This window comes from Crinia signifera, chromosome 1, assembly GCF_055691185.1.
Source record: "Crinia signifera chromosome 1, ASM5569118v1, whole genome shotgun sequence".
NCBI lineage: Eukaryota > Metazoa > Chordata > Amphibia > Anura > Myobatrachidae > Crinia > Crinia signifera.
Window position 1 is genome coordinate 422,924,493 of NC_139217.1, and position 27,899 is coordinate 422,952,391.

Consider the following 27,899-nt stretch of genomic DNA (forward strand, 5'->3'; position numbering starts at 1 on the left):
TTTAGTGTCAGTATGTTCTTATGAATTTATGTGTAATAGTATGGCTACGCTTCTGGTCCACTTTGTCACACAGACTCGGGTATGGAAACTTTATTAGCGCAACTCTGCGAACCAAAATGGCGGCCATACTATCCTAAAATGGCGTGTATGCAACTCGACTTTCACAGGTCTGGGTTTAAATAGCCAGCTGATTAGCGTAAACATCAAACAGCCTATGCTCGTTCACAAATTTAGCAGGCTCAATCACAATGTACAAAGGATACAGAGACTAAGAGGATTTTTAACAGATTACAACCAACGGAATAAACATCGCTGGTTGAAGTTACAGCATAAGTATACATAAAATAAAAACGCTCTAACCTCAGTTAGATTATATTTTAATACAAAATAATGATACAAATATACATACATTAAAAATAATATAAAAGATATATCCAAATTTAACTGCATATAGCAGTATACTTAAATCGCTAATTTATTAGTTCCATACAACATAATTATTGGTATAAATGAATGACCATGTGGGTATACCACTATACTAGATATCTGTATGATCTGAGATGAAAAGAAAATCGGAAAAAAGAAGAAGAGACATATATTAGAATACATAAATGAATAAATAAAATACCACAATGCATAAAATATCAGCATATATATGAATATATTGCAAAAATAAATGCAAGAAGAATGGACATTGATCTACACCATGAACCAGCAAGGGCATAGCCACTATTGGGAAAGTGCAGGAGCAAAAACTCAACAACAACACACTCCCAGTAGCCATGACCCGACCGATACATTAACCGCGCAGAAAAGGGACAATATCCACCCCCTCATTGAGACCAAAAGGAGCCAACGTATTCAGGGTATATATCCAGAAGGTTTCTCTCTTGCTTAATTTAGTCAAGATATCACCTCCCCTTTCATCCATAACAATATGTTCAATAGCTTTGAATGTAAAATTATTATCAATATCAGAGGAGCAGCAAGAGGCAAAGTGCCGTGGAACACTATGCGCTAATACACAATTTTTTATACTCCTAGTATGTTCAAGAATTCAGAGTTTTAATATACGCTTGGTCTTTCCAATATAATTCTTTCCACATTTGCAAGATAACATGTAAACAACATGTGTAGTGAGACAGGTCATGCGACTCTTTATGCTCCAAGAGTTAGTGTGATCAGAATTCCAAAATGTGGCTCTTTCTCTGTCAGCAAACTTGCAAATTTTACATTTTCCACAGGGATAAAAGCCATTACGAGTCTTTAACCATCCCTCATCTTTATCATGAAGGGTTCTTAACATGCTAGGGGCCAGTGATGATTTCAAAGATGAGGCTTTTTTAAAGATCACTTGTGGTCTAGATGGCAATATGTTCTTCAATATGGGATCTAGCAAAAGTATATCCCAATGTCTGGATAATATTTGTCTAATTTTGTGACTACTGTCAGGGCCGAAACTAGGGTTTCCGGCGCCCGGGGCAAGGCAGTCTTTTGGTGCTCCCCCTCCTAGTGATGTGAGCCTCTAGCCATGCCCCCAGCCCCCTGGCTGCGGGAATAGACGCTGTGCGCATGCACACAGCGTTTATTCCCCGCTGCTTAGTTAGCAGCTGACAGGGGGGACCGACCAAATGACGCCTTGTCCCTGGCGCCGGAGACCCCCCCCTCCCCGCACAGCCGGAGACCCCCCCCTCCCCGCACAGTCCTCTCACCGTCCATCTCCTACTAGCGCGGCTGCAGGAAGCGCTGATGACTTCAAAAAGACTTGCCGGACGCTGATTGGCTGAATTCAGCCAATCAGCGTCCGGCAAGTCTTTTCGAAGTCATCAGAGCTTCCTGCAGCCGCCCTAGTAGGAGATGGACGGAGTCAAAGTAACATGCCCGCCGCTACACTACAGCGTCCACATACACCGGACCTCACAGCGCCCCTCACCTCCAGCGCCCGGTGCGCGTGACCCCCCAGCCCCCCCCTAGTTACGGCCCTGCTACTGTTGTTGAATTGAGTCACACAAGGAACCACATTTTTCTGTTCATTCACTTCACTCTTGTAGCGCAAAAGCTCATTTCTGTCTCTATTGAATGCTCTTTCTTTAAATTTTTTAACCAATTCAAGAGGGTAATCCTTTTCAAGAAACCTTTCACTGTATATATCAGATTGTTCCTCAAATTTTATATAATTCGCACAATTTCTACGCACTCTCACAAATTGTGAGTACGGAATATTATTTATCCATTTTTTGTGATGGCAACTATTGAAGTGGACATATGAGTTGCTGTCAACCTTTTTAATGTAAGTGCTGGTTTCAATCCGTAGATTCTCAACTGACCAGTTTGTGGTGTCTAGAAGTAAATCAAGGAACTCAATCTTATTAGTATCTGTTTTGGAGGTAAACCTTAAATTAAAGCTATTTGTATTAATGCAGGTCATAAAATCATTAAACAAAGTTTAACTTTGCTTCGAGCTGTGTCACCCATCCATCCATCACTGGTCGGAAATTGCTGGAGTCCCCAGATCCCGTGCCATAACGTCTCCTATATGTGAGAACTTTGCTGCCGCTTACATCGTGGTCGGAATTGCCTGGAGTCCCCAGATCCCGTACCTACTAGCGTGCCATATTGTCGGTGACTATTCTCATGCTGGCTTGATCTATTTTTATATGTTTTGAGCTTATATGTTTATTCTTTTAGTAAATATTCAATATCCAGCTCATGTGTGCGCTACTTCTTCCCTATGTTCACATTTCCATTACACCTGAGGCCTGACTAGCCTCTCTTGGAGTGAGCTGCACTGCATATTTATTTTACAGACGTGAAGCCATTATTACTTAGAGTGTTGCGCAGAATTTCTTTTTCTATATATATATATATATATATATATATATATATATATATATATATATATAAATGCAGGTGCTTAATGAAAAGCGGAGGCACTCACCAATTGCAGAAAAGTCAGTCACTTTTATTCAGTGGTCATATCATAAGTCGACGTTTCGACCCATATAGGGCCTTTGTCAAGACAGAGAAAATAAGATCCATGGGTACACCAAGAGAGAGGCAGTAATATATATATATATATATATATATATATTTATATATATATCTTCCACCCTAATAGTTGCTTAAGTGTCCTGTCCCCTGATGCAACTATATTTATTTACCATGTAATTGTACTAAAATACCTTGTACTGTAATTCATTATTTTCTTGTTAATTTTTGTGGCACATTTATATATTGTTAGGTGCTGCGGAACCCTTGTGGCGCCAAATAAATAAACAATAAGAAGAAGAATAATAAGAATAAAGTGTCACTAGATTCATTTCTGGTGCAGCATTGTTGGGGTGCACTGTTTTTCTTATCACTACATGGTCTTGTTGACAAAGTGTTGATAAAAGTATGCAGCCATTTATAATGTCAACCTCCAGTATGTTCATCGTTATCATGCTGACATGGTTGAAATGTTGACAAATGTTGAAATGTTGACAGCATCTGCAAAACCTCAAACAGTGAACATTACTGTTAGGGCAGCGCAGTGGTGCATCTGTAGTGGGTGCAATGTACACATGCCCTGGTGTCCACACCATCATAGGCGAATCTAGAATTATGGTAATTAGTGGTCCCAGATCTAGACATAATAGCAGGGGACCTTTGCGCGGCGTAGCCGCACGCAATAAAGGGGGCGTGGCCTCATGGGAAGGAGGCATAGCATCACAAAAAGGGGTGTAGTATTACACTTTAGACCATACACAGTAATGCCCATTACACATTTTAGCAAACTCAGTAATACTCATTACACATAAAGCCACACGCCCTAATGCCCATTACACATTGTGCCACACATCATGATGCCCATTACATACTATATAACAAACCGTAATGCCCATTACATATGTGCCACATAAGTGCTGCTTACCTACGTGCTCATTGCTAGGGGGTTCTTGCTTGATGGCACCATAGTACCCATTACACATGATGCCGCACACCATTGTACCCATTACACATGATGCCGCACACCATAGTACCCATTACACATGATGCTGAACACCATAGTACCCATTACACATGATGCCGTGCACCATAGTACCCATTACACATGATGCCGCACACCATTGTACCCATTACACATGATGCTGCACACATAATGTCTCTTACACATGATGCCGCGCACCATAGTACCCATTACACATGATGCTGCACACATAATGCCGCTTACACATGATGCTGCACACCGTAATGCCCCTTATACATTAAGTCACACATTATGCGTAATGCCCCCACATACCGCAACTTGTAGCGTCCCTTAAGCAATGCCCCCAAAAGTGCCACTTACTGTAAATTTTTATATGAGCCTTCGCTGCTGCTGCAGGGAGAGATGGAGAGCGGTGCAGCTGCTTCTATGGGGAGAGGAGCAGAGCGCAGCGCAGAGCACGCTCCCACTCCCCTCCTGGTGTCCCCTCTAGCCGAGTGGACATTTGAAATATTGTGCGTGCTGTTATTGTGCGTGACGTCAGGGGAGCACGCTGGGCACCGGCACTACATGATTAAAGGAGGGGCGGGCTGAGGTGAAAGCGGGGAGAAGAATTGGAGTGGAAGCTGCAGGGGTGACAGTCATTGACAGCCGGGCAGAGAGCAGGGGGCTGCTCGGCTGTATTCAGAGCACTGTAGGTCACGGCTGTTTGAAATAATACCCCTTTCACAACAGAAAATGCAGGGATTTACCTGAGAATATGGTCCCAGGATCATGCAGGGACATTCCCACTCAGGCTGACCCCTTATACACCAGCCTAGTCCCTGCATTTTCTGGTGTGAGGGGGAGAGACAACCACTCCGCTATCCCTACCCCCCTTTAACCAACCAGCTGTATCTTCGGAACCAACTGACCCATTTACATGAGATCAGTATCATATTGAAGAACTTTTGAGTTGGCTTCAAATGATTTTGGTCCCGTGAAACTGGGCTGTTTGGTTCCAGAGAAATCTGCCCTCAAAGAACATAAACAGTCATGAAATTACATTTAAGAAATTAAAAAAATGGTTTAATCTCAATATCCCTGGATCCAATTAATCCATATGGATCCAGCCTGGTATCAGATTGAAGGCCCAGCGATTTGGGTTCGACTGAGATCAACCTCGAGCTTCAGTGATGCCGAAGGGGGAACTGGCAGCCTTTGAACTGGGTGGGGGTTGGAATTAGCTGGTACCATGTTATCCTATAGGGAAAACGTTCCAGCTTTGCCTGGCCATATCTCCGGTTCCCAGGGGGCTAGAGACATGGGGCTGGGCTCGTTGGAAAGCCCCATCCCTCAGCTACAAAATGGGCTAATGGGTGGTCCTGTGCACCCCCGGACCACCCCCTAGATTTGCCTATGCACACCATACATCCTGCCCCCATTTCTTCAATAAATATGAGAATCCCACGGCGAGCAATAGGGGTATAGTTAGAGTTAGGTGTAACATTAGGGTTAAGGGTTAGGGGTAACGTTAGGATTAGCATTAGGGGGAAAGTTAAGGTTAGGGGGAAGTTATAGTTTGAGGTAACATAAGGCTTCGGTCTAGCAGTAGGGCTAAAGTTAGGGTTAAAATTAAGGATAGTATTACAGGTAACATAAGGTTTAGCGTTACTCAAAATTAGCTTGTCGTTATTCCCACCATGTCAATATTTAATCTGTGTTGACATGCTCAATAACAACATGTTGAATATGGTGACATGTCAGTCAGCATTTCCACCTTGTCAACATGGTGACTGCCAACTAATATTGAACCCTTAAGAAATGTCTCCAAGACCAAAGTGAACTACTCAGAGAAACAGGATCGGTGCAATGGTATGGCCGAATTCATACAATAAAAAAAAGTTGTGACTAAGCAAAAATGCATGTCCCACAGGTGACATCTGCTTCAGTCAGGAAGGGGTGTGACACCTCTGGACGTGATGGGGTGTATAAGAATGAGACCACCCCCCTAACAAAGGGAAGTATATGAATGCTGTAAGGAAAGCTAATGTACGGTATGAGAGTGTATAACCCTGATCATCATCCTCAGTGCATTGTCTCAGCAGCAGCAGCAGCAGCAGCAGCAGCAGCAGCACCGCTGGCTTGTTCTCCTGGCTTCTGCTTCCGGAGCCTATAATGTGATTTGCTGCAGATGACATCAGACGTGGATGCTGGAAAATAGACTGATCACCAACGTGATTCTCCTCCCAGGGTCCCAGCCCAGACTCTCCGTATAAAAGGCAGCCTGCCTCCCCTCCCCAGCTCACTCCCTGTCTGCTCTCCGACACAGCAAGCTAACAGAGTGGGGGGAGGAGGCAGATCACCCGGGGAGAGGCACTGCCACCACAGGGGGGCAACTTTTTTGCAAGGATGGCAACTCTGGTGGAGCCAGCAGTGGACGTGGAGCCGGCACACAGCATCCAGAACCCTGCATCCACCTCCCCCAGCCTGTCTCCCAGATTCCTAGACAGTAAATTCTACTTGCTGGTGGTGATCGGAGAAATAGTGACAGAGGAGCATTTGAGGTGTGCCATCGCCAATATAGAGAGAGGTAAGCCCTGGCAGTGCCACTCACACTCACCACAGGTTGCACAGTGCTGGGATACTTGCTGACCCCTTGGAGATATTGTTGCCTGTGGCTGTAGCTGTAGGCTCTAACCTGGAATTATATTACATGGTCAGATATTAGCAGCATTGCTGGTGCAGCAGAAAAATAGGAATATTCATCTTTAAGGGGAACAAAGACAATGTGATACAGCCACTCCCTTTTTCTCTGTGGAGAGAATGTGGTGGGCTGCAGATCTAACAGTTGGCAAGTAGGCAGCCCCTCCCTCCCGCTGCTGCTGCCTTAGTGCCATCAGGACCAGATCTGGGAGGAAGCCCTCATACAATAAGTGGCAATGGTCAATGCATGGGCACTACTTCTACATTGTGTCTGCTTTGTGTTACATTGTATTCTGTTGTGATGCACTGATTTACTGTACCAGCTGTGTGTAATGAGATGTTGGATGAATATTGTATTTTTATTTCTAAACTACATGAAGCACAGAGGGGAAAGTTGCTGCATGAACAGGGCACAGCAGGTGGGGCACAGAACCACCCTGCCATGTATGTGCCAGTTATCTGCTACTGGAGGCACATGGGCAAGGACACACGCTGCACCCCACCCAATGCCAGCAGCAGCAGCAGCAGCAGCACCAACACCACTGCTCGTTGCTATCCATCACACTGATGGCTTATTGGAGTAATCCAGCTGCTCAGCGTCACATTGACTTACTGTATAGCAGCAGAGGTCATGCTGTTTTGCAATGGCTTCCGCACTGAAAGGTGGCTGTGTCAATGGATTATATTACTTTACGCCTATACACCTTATGTGCTGATGTGATTTTGCAGTGGAATGTATATATGCAGCACACAAGCTGACATGATGATTGTTCTTATACATGTACTACACCCTTGCGCACGTCATGCATCCATACTGTGCTCTGTGAAGCCCCCTTGCCCTTGCAGCAGAGCTCCATGGCGGGTGTAGTAATGACAGTTGCACGCAGCAGCAGAGAGATGCCGGCTGGTGGGCGTGGTGCAGTCCGCACTGCGGTCCCTACGGCAGCGTATGGCAGCGCACAGTGGACAAAGAGTGTTCGTGCAGGCAGCATAGAGCAGAGTGTGCCCTGTGCCTGCTGCTGCCTGGTGCTGTGTCACTTCCCCACCTTCACCTGGAACACCTTCTCCACTTACCCACTGAGCCATCAGGGTAATTTACAGTATTATATTATACATATACTGTAGATACATTTTCTCCAAAATACAGGGACTGATAGATACAATGTATATCCTCATTGTATTCAATTGTGCTAAATAACCTAATATGTATGTAAAAAAACAACATTGTCAAAAAGTATTGCTTTGGCTATGGTCCCAATTGGGCAAGACCACCAAGTGAACACACCCAGCTGTGATATCTCCTGGAGAAAGGAAAGAAAATATATGTGGTACTGGTACCAGTGAAATATAGAAAATATATGTTACGCTATTTAACCCTATGAACTGGTCATCTACTTGTTCTTATATTCACTTTTGGGCTTATTTTCCTGATGTATTGCCAGCGTGCTTCTAGTAAGGATGCTGATAAATGCATATTAATTACTATCTTTTAGGCCTGCTTGATTTAATGTGGACTTAAACACGTTTGTAAATAATAATTTCTTTTTTTTTTTTTATGTGTCAGAGGCAAAGTAGTGAGTCAGCTGAGTAAGGCCTGTCACAGGCCGCACCTTTGTTGTGCTGTCATAGAGGAGGTGGGGGGTAGAAAGGGTGTACAGGCACAATGGATGATGACAGCCCCTAACTAGCATATTGCTGCTTGGGTCTGAACTAATGTAGCTTAGATCTAGTCAGTCAGTACTGTATACTCTGATTAATAGGGCAACATGTGACCCTACTGCTCTAGAACGTCTTTATACTGTATATTACCCCAAATTAAAGATGGAACTGATTTCTAACAGCCCGAGTGCATTCATGTAACAGTGTACAAGTGTTCGGCTGACATTCAAATGTTCCCTAAAGTATTTACAAATAATTATTAAGATTAAGGTTTCTGCTAGATGTATGTTTCTCTCTTGGTTGATTATCTTTAGTTACTGTGTAGATAGATTGATAGATAGATTGATAGATTGATAGATAGATAGATATTAGTGGATTGCTGTGTCACTGTATTATAATATATTTAGTGGGAAAGAATGGGAGACAGGTTAGGACACAGAAGGTGACAAGAACTGTACTACACTGCCTGTACAATTGTGTTGCATGAGACATGATTCTTACCTCCCATCTTGGGAGGAACGCCCCTGGATGGATGGATGGATGGATGGAGAGAAGTGGCAGTATGGAGCGCAGCTGCAGCTCATACGGAAGAGACTAAACTATGCCATTTGTTGGTTTGCATCTGAGTGGCTCTTGGCCATGTCTATAACCCTCTGGGTATGTCTGTGGAGATGTCTGACATGTGAACTCACAGCAGAATAACAAGGATGGGAGAGATGTGTAGAAGATTTATATTTATACTATATTTACATAACAATGTAATATAGTCTTTGTAAGAATTATTCTACCAGAACTGTGAAACATAAATATAGTTGTATTGTGTAGCGTCACCTACTTGTGTATAGTCAGTATGCACTGACATACTGCACTGTTATATTAGTGTAAAGGAGTTCGCTTGCACATTTACCACTACTGGGAGATGCAGGCGGGTCTGCACCAATGGGATGGGTGCCAGCTTTACATTAGGCAAAACTCGCATACAATTACCCCCATGGGTTTAACCATTTGTATTGTATTAAAGGCAGGAGATTGGTATTGGCATAAAACCTCTCTAATACAGCAGGTATAACTCTCCTTTGTGTGCATGAAATACAATTGCTAAACAACAGACTCACATAGTACATACATGAGCAATGAAGAAAGGGCCTATCAGAATCAGTGGTGACTTCACAGTCAGCCAATCAAGAGCGGTTCGCTATCGCTGGTGATCAACATTATGTATTCATGCCAGCCCTCATCAACCTGCAGAATATTAGTCCTTTATGGGCTTCTATACATCCATGGGCTGGTCTGCATCTGCTTGCAGCTACAGGAATACGCCCTTACTGTTCTCCGGCTACATTAGAACCTCCTTACTCCATTACAATAACAGAAACTCCTCCCCTCATCTTATGTCTTAATGGGTTCTTCAATGTCAAAGGTCATAGTAATTCAGTCATTAGAGCTTCTGTGATTTCATAGTCTTTATCTTTTGTATGAGTCAGCCATTCCCAACTGTGCATTTGTGCAAAGCAAGGCTGCCAAGTTCTCCATCACCATGTGCCTGCCCCGTTAGAGAACACCTCCCCCTATATGGCGGCCTACTGCGGAAGATGTGACACAGCATTTTTATTAGTGAAGCATAATCATTGCTGTTACATCATGGATGTTATTCAGAAAGTAATACACAACCTTTGATCCAAATTTTATTTACTATAATGTAATAATATAATAAGCTAGTACAATGGATCTTTTATATGCTAGATCGGTTGAGTCCACTCCCACTCGGCCCAATCTATTCCTAACCTATCCCTTCCCCATTTAACTCAGTATTCCTCCTGTCCTTTACTGCAGGATGCCTGTCCCAGCAGTGGCAGTGGGAGGTGTGGTAGGGGAGAGTGCGAAACAGCGCCCCCTGTAATGGCGAAGACACAACAGCCATCCTAAATTATTATATACATATTGTGTAAACTGACAACAGAAGGCAGCTTACAATTTAAATCCTCAAATATGGTTAATCCACTCTTGAAGAATAGAAATAATGAATGGGTAATGCCAAACTGGCTGTAGGGTATGTTATAGCCCAATTGAATAAATATTAAGTGAATACCTATAAATATGGAACTCTCTCAGTTACAGACATACGCACAGAGCAGCACTCTAGTGGGCTTCTGCACTTATATATGCCATATGTGCTCTCTGCCTATTATCAGCTGCCTGTTGGGTTATATACTGTAGCATGAATAACCTACTTATACCCCTTTCACACTGCACTTGTTAAATGGTATATTGCCGTTTTTTTTCTCATTTCAAAACGTTTAAGGCTGCAGTGGGAAAGCGCCAGAGTTGATTTACCGGTTAAAGATAACCGGTATTTCAAAATGTTTAAAAAGCAGAGTCCTACACGTTTCAGAGCCGTTTTTTATGCAGTGAGAATGGCTCTGAAATGGTATTTAGTAAAAACAACAGATTACAGACCTGTGATAGGCTGGCCACTGCATTCTGCCTTGACACGTGTTCAGGGGATTAAACGGGTTGACTGATGTGAATGGTACTTAAACGGTATTTAAAACAATAATCTACTGCAATGTGAAGGCTCAGACCCGTTTTAAATACTGTTTAAAAATACAGTTTTTTTAAACGTTTTGGCAGTGTGAAAGCGGTATAACTGTAGTGTAACTGTACATCTATTATCTGTTATCTTTTATAATACCCTGATTTTGAATACACAATAGCTGGAGCAAAATATAAACAATGTTGTCTACTAATTAATTGTTCCTGCATGTCAAGTGGAAGTGTTTATTTCCAATATAAACAGTAGTTTGTTTGTCCTGTAGGTGTATTTATTTGCGTTTGGCCTGTAGGCGTATGTACAGTATTTACATACGCCTACAGGCCAATGTCGACCTCGCACCTGTCGACCGAAAGGCATGTATATTGTTTTACCTGTACATTCTATATGTCGGGATTTTGACCCTGTCGGGATTTTAAATGTCGGGATTTTGACCCTGTCGGGATTTTAAATGTCAGGATTTTGTCCATGTCGGGATTTTGTCCTTGTCGGTATTTTGACCCATTCGGGATTTTGACCCTGTCGGGATTTTGACCGTCAGGATTTTGACTGCATCCCCCCCATCCCTGCTCTAATGGTTAGCCAAGCCTCTGTGGCAGCTGGCCACACACCTTCAGGAGATTGGACACACCTCTAAACATGGATCCCTACCACTATATTTCTCCTGCGGGCCCTCCATGCAACAAACCGTCACTGCACACTATCAAGCTGTATCAAGCTTCAAAAATTTATCAAGTGGAGAGTGATAAACAACTAGCCAATCAGCTCCTACACCATTTTTCAAACCCACCCTGCAACATGGCAGCTAGGAGCTGATTGGCTGGTTGTTTATCACTCTCCATTTGATCACTTTTTGGAGCTTGATACATCTGGGCCTAAAGGGTATATTCACTAAGATGAGAGTTATGTTGGATGTTGTCCATGGCAACCAATCAGTTCTATCTATTGAAAAAAGCAGAGTTCCGGGAATTCTCTAGCGCTCCTTAATCCCTCTGCTGCAGTGGTTCTCAAATGGTGTTTCAATCTCAATAACACCCAAAAAAGGTACAAATGTTAGCAAGTGGAATGGGAACCGGTCTGCAGCGCTGGACAATATCATACCTCCCAACTGTCACGATTCCGTCGGGACAGTCCCGATTTTCGGGTCCTGTCCCGACGTCCCACCCGCGGCAGGCATTGTCCCGCTGCGGGGGGTGGCAGTTGGGAGACCCCCCAATCTAGTAGAATAGACGCTGTGCGCATGCGCACAGCGTCTATTCTCGTATGAAAATGAGGTCGCGGCTAATTAGCATAAGCCGCGCCCTCATTTGCATACGCCCCGCCCCCGTGTCCCTATTTCATCCGGACACAAGTTGGGAGGTATGCAATATGAATAAATTTACTGGAAATCCCAAAGAGAAGCAGTCCACTCCGTAGTTTCAAGGTAAAAAAAGTACTGAATGCGTTATTAAATAAAAAGTCACATAAAAGGAAGAAAATTTCCTTAAAAAATCACACAAAAACAGTCTAAAAGTATATAAAAAAGGATTCACTCTCTTCTTTGCATAGGAGAGAGTGAATCCTTTTTTATATACTTTTAGACTGTTTTTGTGTGATTTTTTAAGGAAATGTTCTTCCTTTTATGTGACTTTTTATTTAATAAAGCATTCAGTACTTTTTTTACCTTGAAACTACGGAGTGGACTGCTTCTCTTTGGGATTTCCAGTAAATTTATTCATATTGTCCAGCGCTGCAGACCGGTTCCCAGTTCTATCTATTATCTTCTAGAAGGTGCTAAATAAATAAGTAGAATCTTATTGGTTGCTATGGGCAACAGCCCATCTTCAACAGAACTCCCTTTGTAAATGTACCCCTAGTATTGATGGCACTACTACCCCTTTACCGTTTGCTGAGGTGGTGAGAAGATCTGGTGCTGCTAATATGGAGTTTTTCTAAACCAGTGATTACTGTCATGTGACGCTCACAGCTCTACTAGTAGGGGAAGTAGAAATGTAGCTACTATGACTCTGTGTGCGTATGGATCTAGCGGTTACTAACAAGCTGCCCATCGTTCAGGGCCTGCATGTGCAACTAAGGTCAACTGTGGGTTTCTCGGTCATACGGATCTCACGTATATGTCCATTTGCCACTGAGTGGACGTATGTGGACAACAATTGGGTGTTCACATGTCATATAAGTTTGCTGAGAGCACATTTCAGGCTATTCTGAGGTGATTGTATGTAGGGGTTGTAATACTACACACAACTCTCTTTCACCAAGAATAGGATGGGTACAATTGCATACCTCCCAACTTTCTGAAGTCCTCAGGTGGGACCAAGGTGCATGCCCAACATTTGGAATGGTGACAAAGGGATGTGGCCTACAAAGTGTGTCATTCGACAAGGCCACGCCCCCATTTTACCACAGTGGGGGCAGGGCCAAAGGCTCTGTGAGCTTCTTGCCATGCCCCCAGCCCCTCTGACTGCAGGATTATGGCTGTGCTGCTCAGCGGGTGACAGACTCCCAACTGCCACCACCCCCACACACCCCCACCGCCGTGGGACACTGCCGGCCCTGGTGCGGGACACGGGAACGTCCCCAAAAAAACAGGATGTTCCTATGTATACTTCCACAAACAAAGGGCTGGTTGTGATGTGGTCTTATAGATTTGGCCATCTCTGCAATATACACATTTATTTTGAACACATAATGCTCCCATAATGACATGCAATGCTGAATTGGACCCATAATTACTAGTTATTAGTAGTAATGAGTTATTATTTGCTCATAGATAAGTATCTTGGTCGATATGAAATACTAGATAGAACTTGCATGTTACGAGAGCACAATTATCTTAGAAATATAGGAGGCTAAAAGAGGGCCCAAACTGTCCCCAGTGACACATCATTTAGTATGGTACTAGACAGATGGCCTATATCAGGGGTTCCCAAACTTTGTGGATTCACAGCACCCCAGAGTATCAGATCGTTTCTCATGGCAACCCCTAGACCAAAAGTTTCTCATTAAGAAAGTCAGAAAAAATATTTAGTTAATAAAATTGTGTTTATAGCTCATCCTTAGGGTCAGTTATGTGGTAATTATCAGGATCCACCTCTGTTTGTCACAATTTGGCTATTACTTTGGCCATAAACAACTTAAATTTGATCATGCACCACCAATCCAGGGCACCCCTGCAAGTCCCCCAAGGCACCCCAGTGTGCCACGGCACACAGTTTGGGAACCACTGGCCTATACTGATAAATATATAGTTTAGCCCATGGTTGGCCAATCATGCAAGTCATTCAGTAAAACAATTTCCAGTATGGCATTTGTCTGCTAAACCTATGGTGTAAGTGCCATGATATGAGTAATGCCCTGTACACATGGGGCGAGTCAGCCTTTGTGCTGAGCAATCACTTAAGCACAGATCACTCGGCACAGATCACTCAGCACAGATCACTCAGCACAGATCATTCTGCACACTGCTCTGCACCAGTGCACCATCCCCAGTGTTCTCTCTGGTGAGAGAACACTGGTGATGACTAGATTTATACTGCATACTGTATATATGTAGTTAGGCGATGGCGCTGCGCAGTCCGTCGCCGGGGGGGATACAAACGAAGCGGTCCATGCTTAATGTCTAAGTGATCTAGTCAGATCACTTAGAAATAGCCCTCTCATCGCATCATGTGCATGCCTCATGACACTAGTGGGTGTGGTATGGAAGTGCAACAATCGGGATCCTGGCGGTCAGTATGCCGACATCGGAATCCCGACTGCTGGTGCTTCCACAGGGGCGCGAGCGCAAAGAAGCCCCTCTCAGATTTGGTGGCTCACTTCACTAGCCACAGGTTCTATTCTCCCTCAACGGGGGTCGTGGACCCCCACAAGTGAGAATAGCCCCTGTCAGTCGTGATCCCGACTGTCGTTCATTTAAACAGTCTGGATTCCGATGTCGGAGTACTGACCGTCGCAATCCTGACTGTCGGGCAGTCGGCACCCGACACTAGTATCACGGTTCATTTCAGTAAGAGAAAAGTTTAGGAACGGGAAAGACTAAATAGACTAAACGGGAAAGACTAAATAGTTATTTAACAATTTAAATATTTTTCTTAAACTATCAGCTTTCCCTGTACCTTTAGGTTCTGTTTGCTAGCCACTGTGCAAGCATATTGTTGCCCATGAATATTTCATTGATGTGATTCTGAACCAACATCCAGGAGCTGCAGGTGGGAGGTGACCTAGTTATGGATTCACACACTGGGTAGAGGGATGCAGTATTCTTGAAAAGTGCAAAGCTGTGCAACTAGGGAAATCAGACAGATCAGACGGTAGATGCTGCTGCAGCTATATATATATAACTCCTCTGTCCTGTCAAGGACATGACTTGCTCTTTGCAGGCTGCCCTGCTTTCAAGTGGACACAACAGAAAGCAATTTGTGTTATTCATCTTTTAACTTGTGCTATATTAATGATATAAACTTTGCGTAACTTGTTTTTTTTTGTTAATTATATATGTAAATATATGTAAATCTAAGTAATGGACTGTGGCCTCAAGAAAAAGCTGTCATTCAATATCCCTGAACACTAATCTGATGAGTGATGGGAGACGCCTCAGGACTAACGGGAACAATTTCCGGAAAGGAAGCCTTTGGGGACTGAAGTCATTGGGGGCGGCAGGTGTCCTGTCCTTTCCAATAAAAGACAGTCACCATGAGCTAGTGTGGCAGGGATTATGACTTGATGTGATAATTAAGTTACATCAGGCAAATAGCTCTGTCATATAGTTAGTTTGGATCTGAAGTGTTCCAAAGAATTATTGCATGTCAGAATCTATTTTTGATATTCTAGAGTGGTTCAATGTGTATGTGTGTGTGTGTGTGTGGGGCATTTTTTTATTTCATTTTTTTTTCATTTTTTTTTATTTCTTTATTCAGAGAACTGACAAAAGGACCGTTTCTGAGGAGGTCATTCTGATTGACTCTCAAAGCTGTGAAATCCGCAGCTTTGCGAGTCAACTAAACTCCGCCCACACGCACGCAGTTCTTCCCTGCACTTATGCCGCATGCGAATGGATTTTTTTTGCATCAACATCCTTTCGCAGATTGCGTGGAGGGCAGAAATCATTCGATGGTCACCGACCATCGAATGATTTCTACAGAGCTCGCAAATCGAATTCACTCTCAGGTGACTCAGACTTGCAGTGCCCTGCTATGGGAAGAGGGTGGGCAGCTGACATCTGGTGACATCAGTTGCCCGCCCCCCGGCACCCGCGTCATGGGTGGATTACCATGGGAATGCTCAGTGTCTGCTGCCCCATGCTCCCGCCCGCACTGTTCTGTGCAAATGGGCCGGGCAGACATGCGCATAAGCGAATATGCGCAGCGTAGTCCATCACCATCGCTCACTGTTGCAAATTTGCAATGGTGAGTATCAACCTGAATGACCTCCTGAGAGTGTATGTATCTTATAGGACGGTTTCCTATCCTGCTTGTATGCTGCCTGGCCCTGCTGAACCAGGATTATGCGATACTTAGGGTACATTGGTTGGATAGAGCAGCCTTGGAGAGACAGTACCATCCATTTAGCCCCCAACTGTCATATCCAGCCTGTAACATAACTGTTAGGGGTTGATTGCCTGGTACTTTATCTCTCTCCAAGGCATAGTACTTAAGGTGCCCACAAACGGTGTGATTATCACGTGTGATTGGAACCTTTTAAGTTAAAAACGCATTGCTTCTAGTTCATGTTTATTTTGCCTTGTACACTCCCGTGTAGTCCATATCGCAAGGCAAAAGGTATGTGCTGGCAGGTTTGACTATTGTAGTGTATTCAAAAATCGGGTATAGTTTAAATCTCATGTACTGTAGTTCAAATCGCACCCAAAGTACAGTCCAAATTGTATAGCACAAATTGTATGGCTCAAATAGCACCTAGCTCACATCTCACCATGTGTAGGCACCAACAGACCTCATAGTTCCAGACAATTAGCTCCTAACTGTCATATTACAGGCTGTGTTTAACACATGACTGTTAGGATCTGATAGATTGGTAGTTTACCTCTCCACTGTATCAATCTTCAAGACAAAGTACATATAACCCTATGTCTGGTGCAAATTGTGTTGCTGCTTAATTGTGCTTCATACAAAGAGCATGGGTGGCAGAGACCAAGGGGTACACTTTCTAAAGCTGCTAAACATGAAAAGAGGTGATGACGTTGCCCATTTACTTCACCATTGTGGCAACATTCCCCTGTGTGATGTAGATGAGGCGGGATGTCTATACTAGATTGCTTTCGTAGTTCAAAATGACATATTTTAGGGGCTTTTTTTTATTTGCAGCTAATTATCTTCCAAATACTGCATCTGACTTGTGTTTCTAATTTCTAGGGCTATGCTCTGAATATAATATTTATTCTGGTACTCTTTACCTAGAAGGGCGCCCAACGCGGGCATTGCATGGACTAAAAAATCGCATGCGATGCGACCGACGCGATGACCGCGATTTCCCATAGGGAACAATGTTAAATGTCCCAATTGACCCGATTTTCCTGTTCAATGTCCCAATTGACCCGATTTTCCATAGGGAACAATGTTAAATGGCCCACAGAGGCCAAATAGGCACCCTGAAGTGTGAAATGGCCCCCCCCAATTGTTTACGCCACCCCACGATCAACGTCAACCCGAAGCATGGCGAGCGCAGCGAGCCCGCGAGGGGCGACGGTACGCGTCCTACGACCTTTTCATACCCCCACTATCCACGTCGGCGTGGAGTTGAGAATAGAAAGTGTGGCGAGCGCAGCGAGCCACCGCGCCCGAAGCGTGGCGAGCGGACGCGGACACCTTCACAGGTATACGCGTCCCCTCGTGGGCTTCACAGCTGTCCGCGTCCCCTCGCGGGGCGCGCTGCGCTCGCCACGCTTCGGGCTCGGTGGCTCGCTGCGCTCGCCACACTTTCTATTCTCAACTCCACGCCGACGTGGATAGTGGGGGTATGAAAAGGTCGGAGGACGCGTACCGCCGCCCCTCGCGGGCTCGCTGCGTTCCCTATGGAAAATCGGGTCAATTGGGACATTGAACAGGAAAATCGGGTCAATTGGGACATTTAACATTGTTCCCTATAGGAAATCGCGGTCATCGCGTCGGTCGCATCGCATGCGATTTTTTGGTTGCATGCGATGCGACCGACGCGATTTTTTTCCCCTAACGATGCCCACGATCAAAATCCTGGGCGCCCTTCTAGGTAAAGAGTACCGTCATTCTACTTGACCATAACAATTTCTTAGCATACTTGGGTCCTAAGCACGTTGCTCAGCACCGGCTCCCCCGTTGCCCCGTGTGTACGGAGCTTAAACTTTGGACAAGGTTGTTTGTAGTGCTGCTGGCTTCAGTTCAGTACATTCAATAGATGCTACTGCACTTTAAGACCACACATCGTGTACCTGCTTATAGGGGCTTAAGGCAGAGTTTCCCAAAAGGTATAAGGTCATTAGGTCGACCCTATTAAGGTCAACATGCATTGGGTCGACCACTGAAGGCTGACACGGCTTAGGTCAACACCTGAATTAGGTTGACATGGGTAAGGTCGACAGGGACTGAAGGTTGACACAAACAGGTCGACAATGCGAAGGTTGAGTTTTGCACAGTTTTTTGAGCCGACATGTGCCAACAGGCGTTATTTCCCGCCCTGTCCTCCATGATGGGAGAATAAAATAGTGTGCCTGAAGCATAGCGATCCATGCGAGGGAACGTGGTAGACTTAGACGGTGTCAACATTTGGGATAAAAAAAACGTGAAAACCTTATGTCAACCTTTTGACTGACGACCTTCTCAGGTAGCGGAGTGTAAGGTAGGGCTGCAGTCAGATAACTGCTTTATACAGGGAAAGGAGAAGCTGAATTATGTCCTGGGGTAACACCAGACAACTAGGGGAGATCTATGTTGGAGCATACAGTACTGTAGGTGTTGATGTATCAAGAAATTAAAATAATGGAGAAGTAGACAAGCGGAGAAGTTACCCATAGCAACCACTCAGCTTCTACCTATAATTATATAGAATGAACTTGATAGGTGCAATCTCAAAGCTGATGGACAACAGCTTGATTTCTCCACTCTTTAGGCCCATACACACTGGGCGACTTTCACGTGAAAGCAGCTCAGTTTTCTCGTTTGAGCGGCTTTCAGCTCAAAGCCGCCCTGTGTGTACGGCCCGGGCGATGAGCGGTGAGCAGTGATGCGCGCTCCCGCAACATCGCTGGGAAAGCCGCTCATCTGCTGTAATACCAGCAGCAGCTTTGAGGATGGCTTTCCATAACGCTGGACTATGGAAAGCCGTCCGCTGACAGCGCCAAGCAGGGGGGAAAGCCGCTCAGTATGTATGCAGGCTTTACCCCCAGTGAAGACAACGATCATCACTGTCCATACATGCTGGGCAAAAACGCCCAGTGTGTATGGACTATTTCACTGATTGATACACCAACTTGTGGTCTTTATAAAGGTGCAGCTTTCCTGTGGGTGGGGCGATTGATGTCAGACCATATCTAATAGTTGGACAATGTTAGCTTAGAGATTGTGAAGAAGTAGAGCAGATTGTTGGGCCAATTTTACACTGTGAGGGTCATCTTTAAGGTGTTCAGGTCACAATGTAGAAATTGAATTGAAATGAAGGCTATAGAAATGAATGGAACATACTGTATTCACCACTGAAGCTACACAGCACAAGTAATTATTTCTTCTTTTCCTCACCATCAATAGAGTTTCTGGTAATATCTACTGATAGGTAGTATCAAAAGGTAATTCATGTCTTAGTGCCAGCGAATCACACCATGTCTCGTTGAAGAAAACAGTTTGTGATTGTCTTAGCAGCTACGGAGAACCTCATACCCTTTTCCACCAAAATCCTGGGTTGGAGTTTTCATCCAGAATTTTGCGCCAGTGCAGACTTTACATGGTACATTTTCAGCTAAACGAACCCAATTAGAAACGGGAAGGTCAGGGTTTGCCGTGTGGGAAGGGGGTGGGAGAACAAAGGGTGGAGGATCAGAAGGGTGTAGGGCTTGTCCCAGAGAAGGGGCCAGCCCATAGTAACTAGCCACATACTTTAGGGGCTTACGCTGGCTATAGGGGGGCCGAGGTTGATCAGGCAGGCTTCCGCCTGTCACTGCCCATATTAACTGTAGGTGGCAGCCACACTGGGCTCCTCAACCTTGTACTTTGTCTAGCGCCTATTAGATAGATATTTGGTGGAGCATGGCACAAGCGCTTGATAGGGTGCTGACCAGTGATGGCTGACATTGGGGGGCTACAGTACAGTCCAAAATTCAAATAGGGGAGCCACACCAGCTGCCAGTGAGTCAGTTTGGAATGGCAGTTGGTGGCAGTGGGTGTGGCCCCTCTATTTTGAACTGTGCTGCAGCACCTCCTCTGGAGCCTCCCCTGGTGCGGACTTTAATCTCCCTGAAACTAATTTTCAGAGTTGGCAGATATGCCTTAACCAGTCTTCATCAGGGGTGCATGAAAGTAACACTGGACACATTTAAATAGCAAAAAAACGAGCGCCAAAACCGCCCAGTATAATTCAAATGGGGAGCTGTCAATCAGCACCTCACAACTGAGCATACAGCGCCTGTCAGATGACGCTGTCAGGGGAGTGTGCCTGCGTGCGTCATGGGGGAATCCCTGTGACGTGTGCCTGTGTTAACCAATTAGCCTGTGTAACAAATCTCCAATACGGGCTGGTAGCTGTAAAGTGCAAACATAAAATGAAGAGTGTTAAGTGACCCCGCAGAGTGTACAGGGTCCGGCTTAGCCATAGTTTTTTTGCTATTTAAATGTGTCCAGTGTTACTTTCATGCACCCCTGATGAAGACTGGTTAAGGTATCCAGTGGAAACGGCTGTTGGGTCAGCCTGCTTGTAAACTTATCATGCTGTGAAAACGCAAATACAATCTTCTTTTTTTTCATCAAACCTGTGAGTGCTGGTCCTTTCCTATCCTTCCTGGAGGCTGGGTGAGTGTTGTTATCAATTATTTATGGACCCTGCACCGCCACCTATGATAATTTGTACTTTGGAGTGCCGTCTTATATCTATATATACTTGCTACCCCTAAAAGACTGAGCACCTATCTCTCCTACTTTGTATCCAGATTGGACAGCAATCTGATCATACAGACCTTACAATCTATGAATTACAATCTACTTATAAATTGATTTTAGCAATCTTTTCTGCATTATCTGCCCACCTCCCCAACACGTGGAGGCAGACTGAAGAAAAGTGCAAAACACACTATCTGGTCTAATGTCAACCACCCCTGGACTGGATTTGGCATCCACGTTACTCTTTTCAGATGCAGACAGAGAGAGGATACTGTTTGCTGATACAGATACTCTTGCATTCAACAAGGACAGCCCGGAGGAAGCGTATCAGGACTTGCTCAAATTGAGCAAGCGTGAAATTGAGCTTGAATTACACGGTCTTACACTCTCCCAATATTATAAGGAGCAACTGATTCCGAGAGGGTTCAGGTTGCATAACCAACCCACTCTAGGACGACATAATAATGACTTCTGCATCAAATGGTGCAATATCTTAAATAGATGCTCACAAGACTTGATGCTCCTTGTCATTGAGCAAACTGGTTCTGATCTAGCTGCCATTAAAGGGGAAATTGGTGATTTACACCAGACTGAACCCTATAAAGCACTCCATGTCCCTGAGTGCGATCTACTTAAGAAACTTGACACTGAGCTTACTAAATACAGAGAGAACCTATTGAAGTTTAAGAAAACGAAATACAAACAAGTTAAACTCGATTATAAGGAGAACAGAGTTTACACTTGGTATTCAAGAATAGAAAGCCGACGGCCGCGTCAACAATACAGAAGAGGGACAGCGAGACGCCCCAACACCCAATTTACAGACATAGAAACCCACACCTCTGCCAGCGACTCTGACGCCCCATCCATCTCTGGACAAGATACACAATATCTCAACAGAGCGGATAGACCAAGACGCCCCCCAAAAAACCTGCTGTACCCACCCGCAGGGGTGGGCGAAAAAGACAGACGTCGGGGCAACAAAAACCAACAGGGTCCGTGATCTTCAATCTGTCCAAACACTTACTCTCCCCGGCTGAAATTACTCTTTTGAACAAAGGACTTTCTTTTGTGCCCACCCTTACCCAAGAGAGTTTTGGGTGGCAAGTTGACATGTACAAATTAGGTAGGCAACTTCGACTGAGGGACCACTTTCAAAGATTCCCCACGCCTCCCGACAGAGGTAGGACGGATACTGGTGCCAGCACTCTGAAAAAGCAGAGTACATTTGACCCACCAACCCTTAATGCTTCAATTAACACCTTTTTACGTGTCCTCAAGAGAGATACTAGTCCATACATGGACAAACAGAAAATTTCATACTATAATATCAGCAAATTGGAGAAAGCAGCTATTAAAACCCTGCAAGAAGACAAAGAACTCATTATTAGGGCAGCTGACAAAGGTGGGGGCATCGTATTAATGGATTACTCATACTATGTCAAGGAAGCACACAATCAACTTTCGGATTCTAAGTGCTATTTGTCCCTGGAACGTGACCCCACTTGGGGATTCAAGAAAGAGATCGATAGCATTATACAGTTGGGCCTGACTAACCTCTATATCAGCAAGGAGACCGCCGAATTTCTTACTCAAACACATCCAGTAATACCCATCTTGTATACCCTCCCAAAGGTTCATAAAACTCTGATTGACCCCCCTGGCCGCCCTATCATCTCGGCTAGGGGGTCTCTATGTCAACCTTTATCTCAGCTTGTGGACTTTCACTTACAACCTGTGGTACAGCATACAGCAAGCTTTATACAAGATACCTCAGACTTCCTGCGCAAACTTAACAATGTTAAGGACCTACCTCCAGACACACTACTGGTGACACTGGACGTCTCCAGTCTCTACACCAGCATTCCTCATGACCAAGGAATACAAGCGAGTAGAGATATGATCTCCAACAACATCCATTACCAGGGGCCACCGGTGGAATATCTTTCCCTCTTAATGAATATAATCTTGAATAAAAATTATTTTTTATTTCAGAACAGATTTTACTTACAGCGCCAGGGGACGGCGATGGGGTCTAACATGGCCCCATCGTACGCAAATCTATTCATGGCGACATTTGAAAAAACACACATCAGCGGTAACCAACGGTTCAATAAACACATCAAGTTATACGTGAGGTATATTGATGACCTGTTTTTCTTATGGACCGGTGGTGAGAATGAGCTAATGCGCTTCATCGATTATCTGAACACAATTCCGGGTACCATAAGATTCACAAGCAACTTCAGTCATCATAGTATCAGTTTTTTGGACGTCACAATCACCCTACACAACAGGGCTTTGTCCACAACAATCTTTTCAAAGACAACTGATAAAAACTCACTACTACATGCGGACAGTTTTCACCCGCATGCATTGAAAAAGGGTTTACCTTATTCACAACTACTAAGGGTCTGTAGAGTGAACTCTGACCCTACAACTCTTAAAGATGCCCTTGCCGCCATGTGTGTTCGTTTCCTCGAGAGGGGCTACAATAAACATGATGTAGAAGATGCAATGAATAGAGTCTCCATGCTCGACAGAAATGATCTGCTCATAACATCTGTGAAAAACACTGACAATGCTAACAGATTAAACTTCTGTAGCACATACACAGTGGCCTCTAAATTTGTGAAAAAGACCATATTGGAACACTGGCATCTGCTTGCTAGTGACCCAACTCTACAAACAGTGCTCCATACCCCACCAAGATTTGCCTATAGAAGGGGTCCCAATCTAAAAGACATGCTGGTGGTAACTGATCCTTCAGCTAACATCATTAAACCAACCAACTGGCTTACACGGAAAAATGGTGTCTACAAATGTGCAGGTTGCGCAAACTGCCAATTCCTTGTCACAGGAGAATCATTCAGCAATCCAGCTAATGGAGAAAAATTCTCCCTTAGACACAAACTAGACTGCAACAGCAGGTTTGTAGTCTATGCCCTCTTATGTCCATGCCAACTGATATATGTGGGAAAGACAATCAGAACCATTAAAGAAAGATTAAGTCAACACAGATCTTCAATTAAAAAAAGTCTCTCACCCACAGTTGACAACCTGGATCTTAAAAATCTGCCAGTGGCAAGACATTTCCTTGATAAAAAACATAACATTGGCCAATTGAAATGTCACATCATTGACCACATACCCCCACTACGAAGAGGGGGTGACCGAGAGAAACTGCTGCTGCAGAGAGAACTCAAATGGATATACCGCTTGAACACACTTGCTCCGCACGGACTCAACGAAGACTTCAAAATGGGGTGCTTTCTTTAAAGCCACTAACGGTACCGAGTTGTACCACTGAAACCCCATCATCTATATATGTATCTATATTTATTCTTTCTGCACATACACACTCATAAGCCCGGTCCTTTTGAATATGCCACAGGATGGGTCTCTCATACATGGCTTTCCATCCAGCCTGCACTTAGCGGCACTTGACATCTGAGTTAGAATGGGGGGTGAGTGGCATGAGCCAGTAATGGTTTCATTGTCACAAGCCTCTTCCATTTTTTAATTACATCCATACGCAACGTTTGTACATATTCTTTACATACAGTGATGAAGTATTAACTACTTCACCTGGGTCCAGCTATTTGCCCACCCCTATTATATTGCGGACTGAATTAATCGACACACAAGTGTGCCGCCCGCTGTACAACAACACTGTCTACAGGGACTGGCTGCTTCTGACAGCACGAAGTGGTGCGGTGCCTACACTGGCTCCTGGACTTCTACAAATATGTTGCGAATAACGTCAAGGTCGACACAGCTTAGTGTCGCCCCGGTCTCTCTCAGCACACTAGGAACTGAATGTTGAAGACTGTTATTACTGCTATACCCTTGTCTTGCTCGTGCCGCCGTGCACATTGTATGCTGTGCATGCTACTATGTAGACACCGCCGTGTGTTGTGACATGGACCCTCTGAAGTGGTGTTCTTTCATACGCTGACAGGTGCCGCCGTGCACTGTCTGAGCGCATTGGACGAACTTATTGGTTCAGGTGTTTGGTGTCACTTTGTATATATGCAATTGTTCTCTTTCCCCGCTCCACGATGTGGTCTTGTAACACATCGATCCCCGCACAGCGTCTCTCTCATGCTAGAATCACTTTCCCTTTATTATGGCTAAGCCGGACCCTGTACACTCTGCGGGGTCACTTAACACTCTTCATTTTATGTTTGCACTTTACAGCTACCAGCCCGTATTGGAGATTTGTTACACAGGCTAATTGGTTAACACAGGCACACGTCACAGGGATTCCCCCATGACGCACGCAGGCACACTCCCCTGACAGCGTCATCTGACAGGCGCTGTATGCTCAGTTGTGAGGTGCTGATTGACAGCTCCCCATTTGAATTATACTGGGCGGTTTTGGCGCTCGTTTTTTTGCTATTTAAATGTGTCCAGTGTTACTTTCATGCACCCCTGATGAAGACTGGTTAAGGTATCCAGTGGAAACGGCTGTTGGGTCAGCCTGCTTGTAAACTTATCATGCTGTGAAAACGCAAATACAATCTTCTTTTTTTTCATCAAACCTGTGAGTGCTGGTCCTTTCCTATCCTTCCTGGAGGCTGGGTGAGTGTTGTTATCAATTATTTATGGACCCTGCACCGCCACCTATGATAATTTGTACTTTGGAGTGCCGTCTTATATCTATATATCAATATAAAGTTACAAATAATATTTTGCCTATATTACATTTTGTTTATTTCATGTATTTAAATGTGTCTATTTTTATTTGTTTTATTTTTCTGTTAAATGACCCACAACAGTTGTGTTGGAATGCCCCTTTACAATATACAGTGTACCAGACACGCAGAAAGAATGACTGCAGCTAGCCCATCCCGCACATGCTGACACTGGAGGCATTCCATAACAGATCTGGGACTGCCTCCAGTTCTGACATACTTGGCACCTAACGACCAGCTAGAAGGTATCTATACCACTCTTGCGATGAATCATGGCATTGCATTCATTCTTTGATGGTGTGAGCATGCAGACTATTCAACCATTACATTTGGTCTGAAATAGCATTGCAAGTATTGTGGGTTATACACATGGGGACAATTCAGTTGTGCACCTACCTCCTGCTGGGCCTCTATATGAATGGGCATCAATCGGAGCTATTCAATTGTTGCTCCCATCAGATTCTTTTTCAATTCACTTTTCATTACATTTTAACTAGTTTGGAAGAAAACAAGAACAGTGAGTAAGCAAAATCGTTGTAAAGAATATTTATTAAAACTAATCATCTATAATTATCTATAAACTTAGCATGCCAAGGGGTGCCCTGATGCTTGGTGGTTTTGGGTTCTATTCCCCTATGTTATTTCCAAAGTGGGGGTGAGTTGTATAATTTTTGGTATCCAAACATATTAAAAATAAGGGTGGTAGTTTAAGATCGCAAAACTCATCATTAATTTGTGAACTGAAACCTACAGTACCAACTCTCTAGAATCCAGGAGAGACTCAGGGGGGGCACAGACTCCCGAAATAATTCATCACCCTCCTGTATTTGGCTCACTTGCTAGGGAGATGGGCTGGACATGGGGTACATATAAAATTGGGAAGTTGCATCCGGTCAAATTCTACTTCTTTATAGCACTTCTAGATAGAATCTGATTGGTTGCTATGGGCCAACATCCCATCTTCAGTAGAACTTTCATCTTTGTAAATTTACCCTATAGTGGCCTTTTCCACTCCAGAACCTGGGATAAGAAAGATGTCTCAACACAGGTGATGGTAACCATAAATTAAGAAGGAAGTCTATGAATAGAGCATTGTGTCCCTCCTGGAGAGGGTCATGTTGGGCGGTATGTTTAATGTTCTATGAATATTATATTGATTATTTAATCAAACATTACAGGGCCTGCTTTATAGACATAAAATATCCAGAACTTCAGTGAGTAATGTTATAAGCTGCAGCTATCGCCTTAATAATAATGGAATAAAATGGTAAATGACAATGCCATGTAGAGTGGTGATCTCAATCTGATCTGAAGCCCCCTTCTCATAAATCTCACAGTATGTATGAGTCACATTGCTGGGCACCTTATGCCTCATTATACAGAAGTGTAGATTGACGCAGCTCGAGTACTTTGCCGGCTGCCTGACAGTAATAGCTCATTCGGCTCCTGTAATATCCCTTTAATGCTCTGAAGCCATATTTGATTTGATATTTGATTTCTGTTTTAACTCAGACCAAGCATTTGGAGATGTTGCAATGAGAGATTTTGCGGGCTTGTTAGTGGAGTGCAAGGCAGTCTGGCAAACCAGCGATGAAAGGAGTTCCATAAATATGATTCATTATTATCAATGTCAGCAATAGGAAATTACAAGCAATTTCTCGTACTTAACTGGTCTTTCAGTTCTCGGATCTTTTGAAGGAATTAACAAATTAATGCAATTTCGGCTTTTGTAAAAGAATGAAAGCTATGTGTCTTTCTATCTGTAATACAATCCATAAAACCACTTGGCTTATTATCATGTTTCATTAGTAACTGTATATGAACGAAGATAACCCGAGATTACAGAGAGTGGATGCAGTTCTGAACGCAGACAGATTAGCCAATGTCTGCTTCCACCTATTCCATGTATTGACCAGAGGGCCAGCAGCTTATATTGTATATGTCATAAGCAAACTGAAAATTAGATTGTTCACAGGGATCAATTGCCCTAATATACATTCACAACAACATAATTGTAATTACCAACAATATGTACTTTTACTACACTACTATTGAGCCTCAGATCAAATGTAGATGGTTTGGATTCATTGAAATCTCGCCTTGTACAAGCAACTATTGGAGTACTTTATGCCTTAGGGGCCGATTCAGGCCCTAACCCGTCCCCACCCTGCCCCCGATGTTCGGTATTTGCTGTTCGCTCAATAAGGGGAGGGAGCTGCAGCAGGGGAATGCCCAATCGTCTCCATAAAAACGAGTAGCGTTCCCCT

At 44.1% G+C, this 27,899-nt stretch overlaps 1 protein-coding gene across 1 annotated transcript in view; it reads left to right on the plus strand.

Annotated features, from left to right (window-relative positions):
• The first annotated feature begins 6,096 nt into the window (after positions 1–6,096).
• MAP1B (microtubule associated protein 1B) overlaps positions 6,097–27,899 on the plus strand; it is an 87,401-nt gene continuing 65,598 nt past the window's right edge. The window contains exon 1 of the mRNA XM_083151886.1: positions 6,097–6,539. Coding sequence (XP_083008012.1) covers positions 6,359–6,539 — 181 coding nt within the window. The 5' untranslated portion in view covers positions 6,097–6,358. The remainder of the gene's footprint in view (positions 6,540–27,899) is intronic.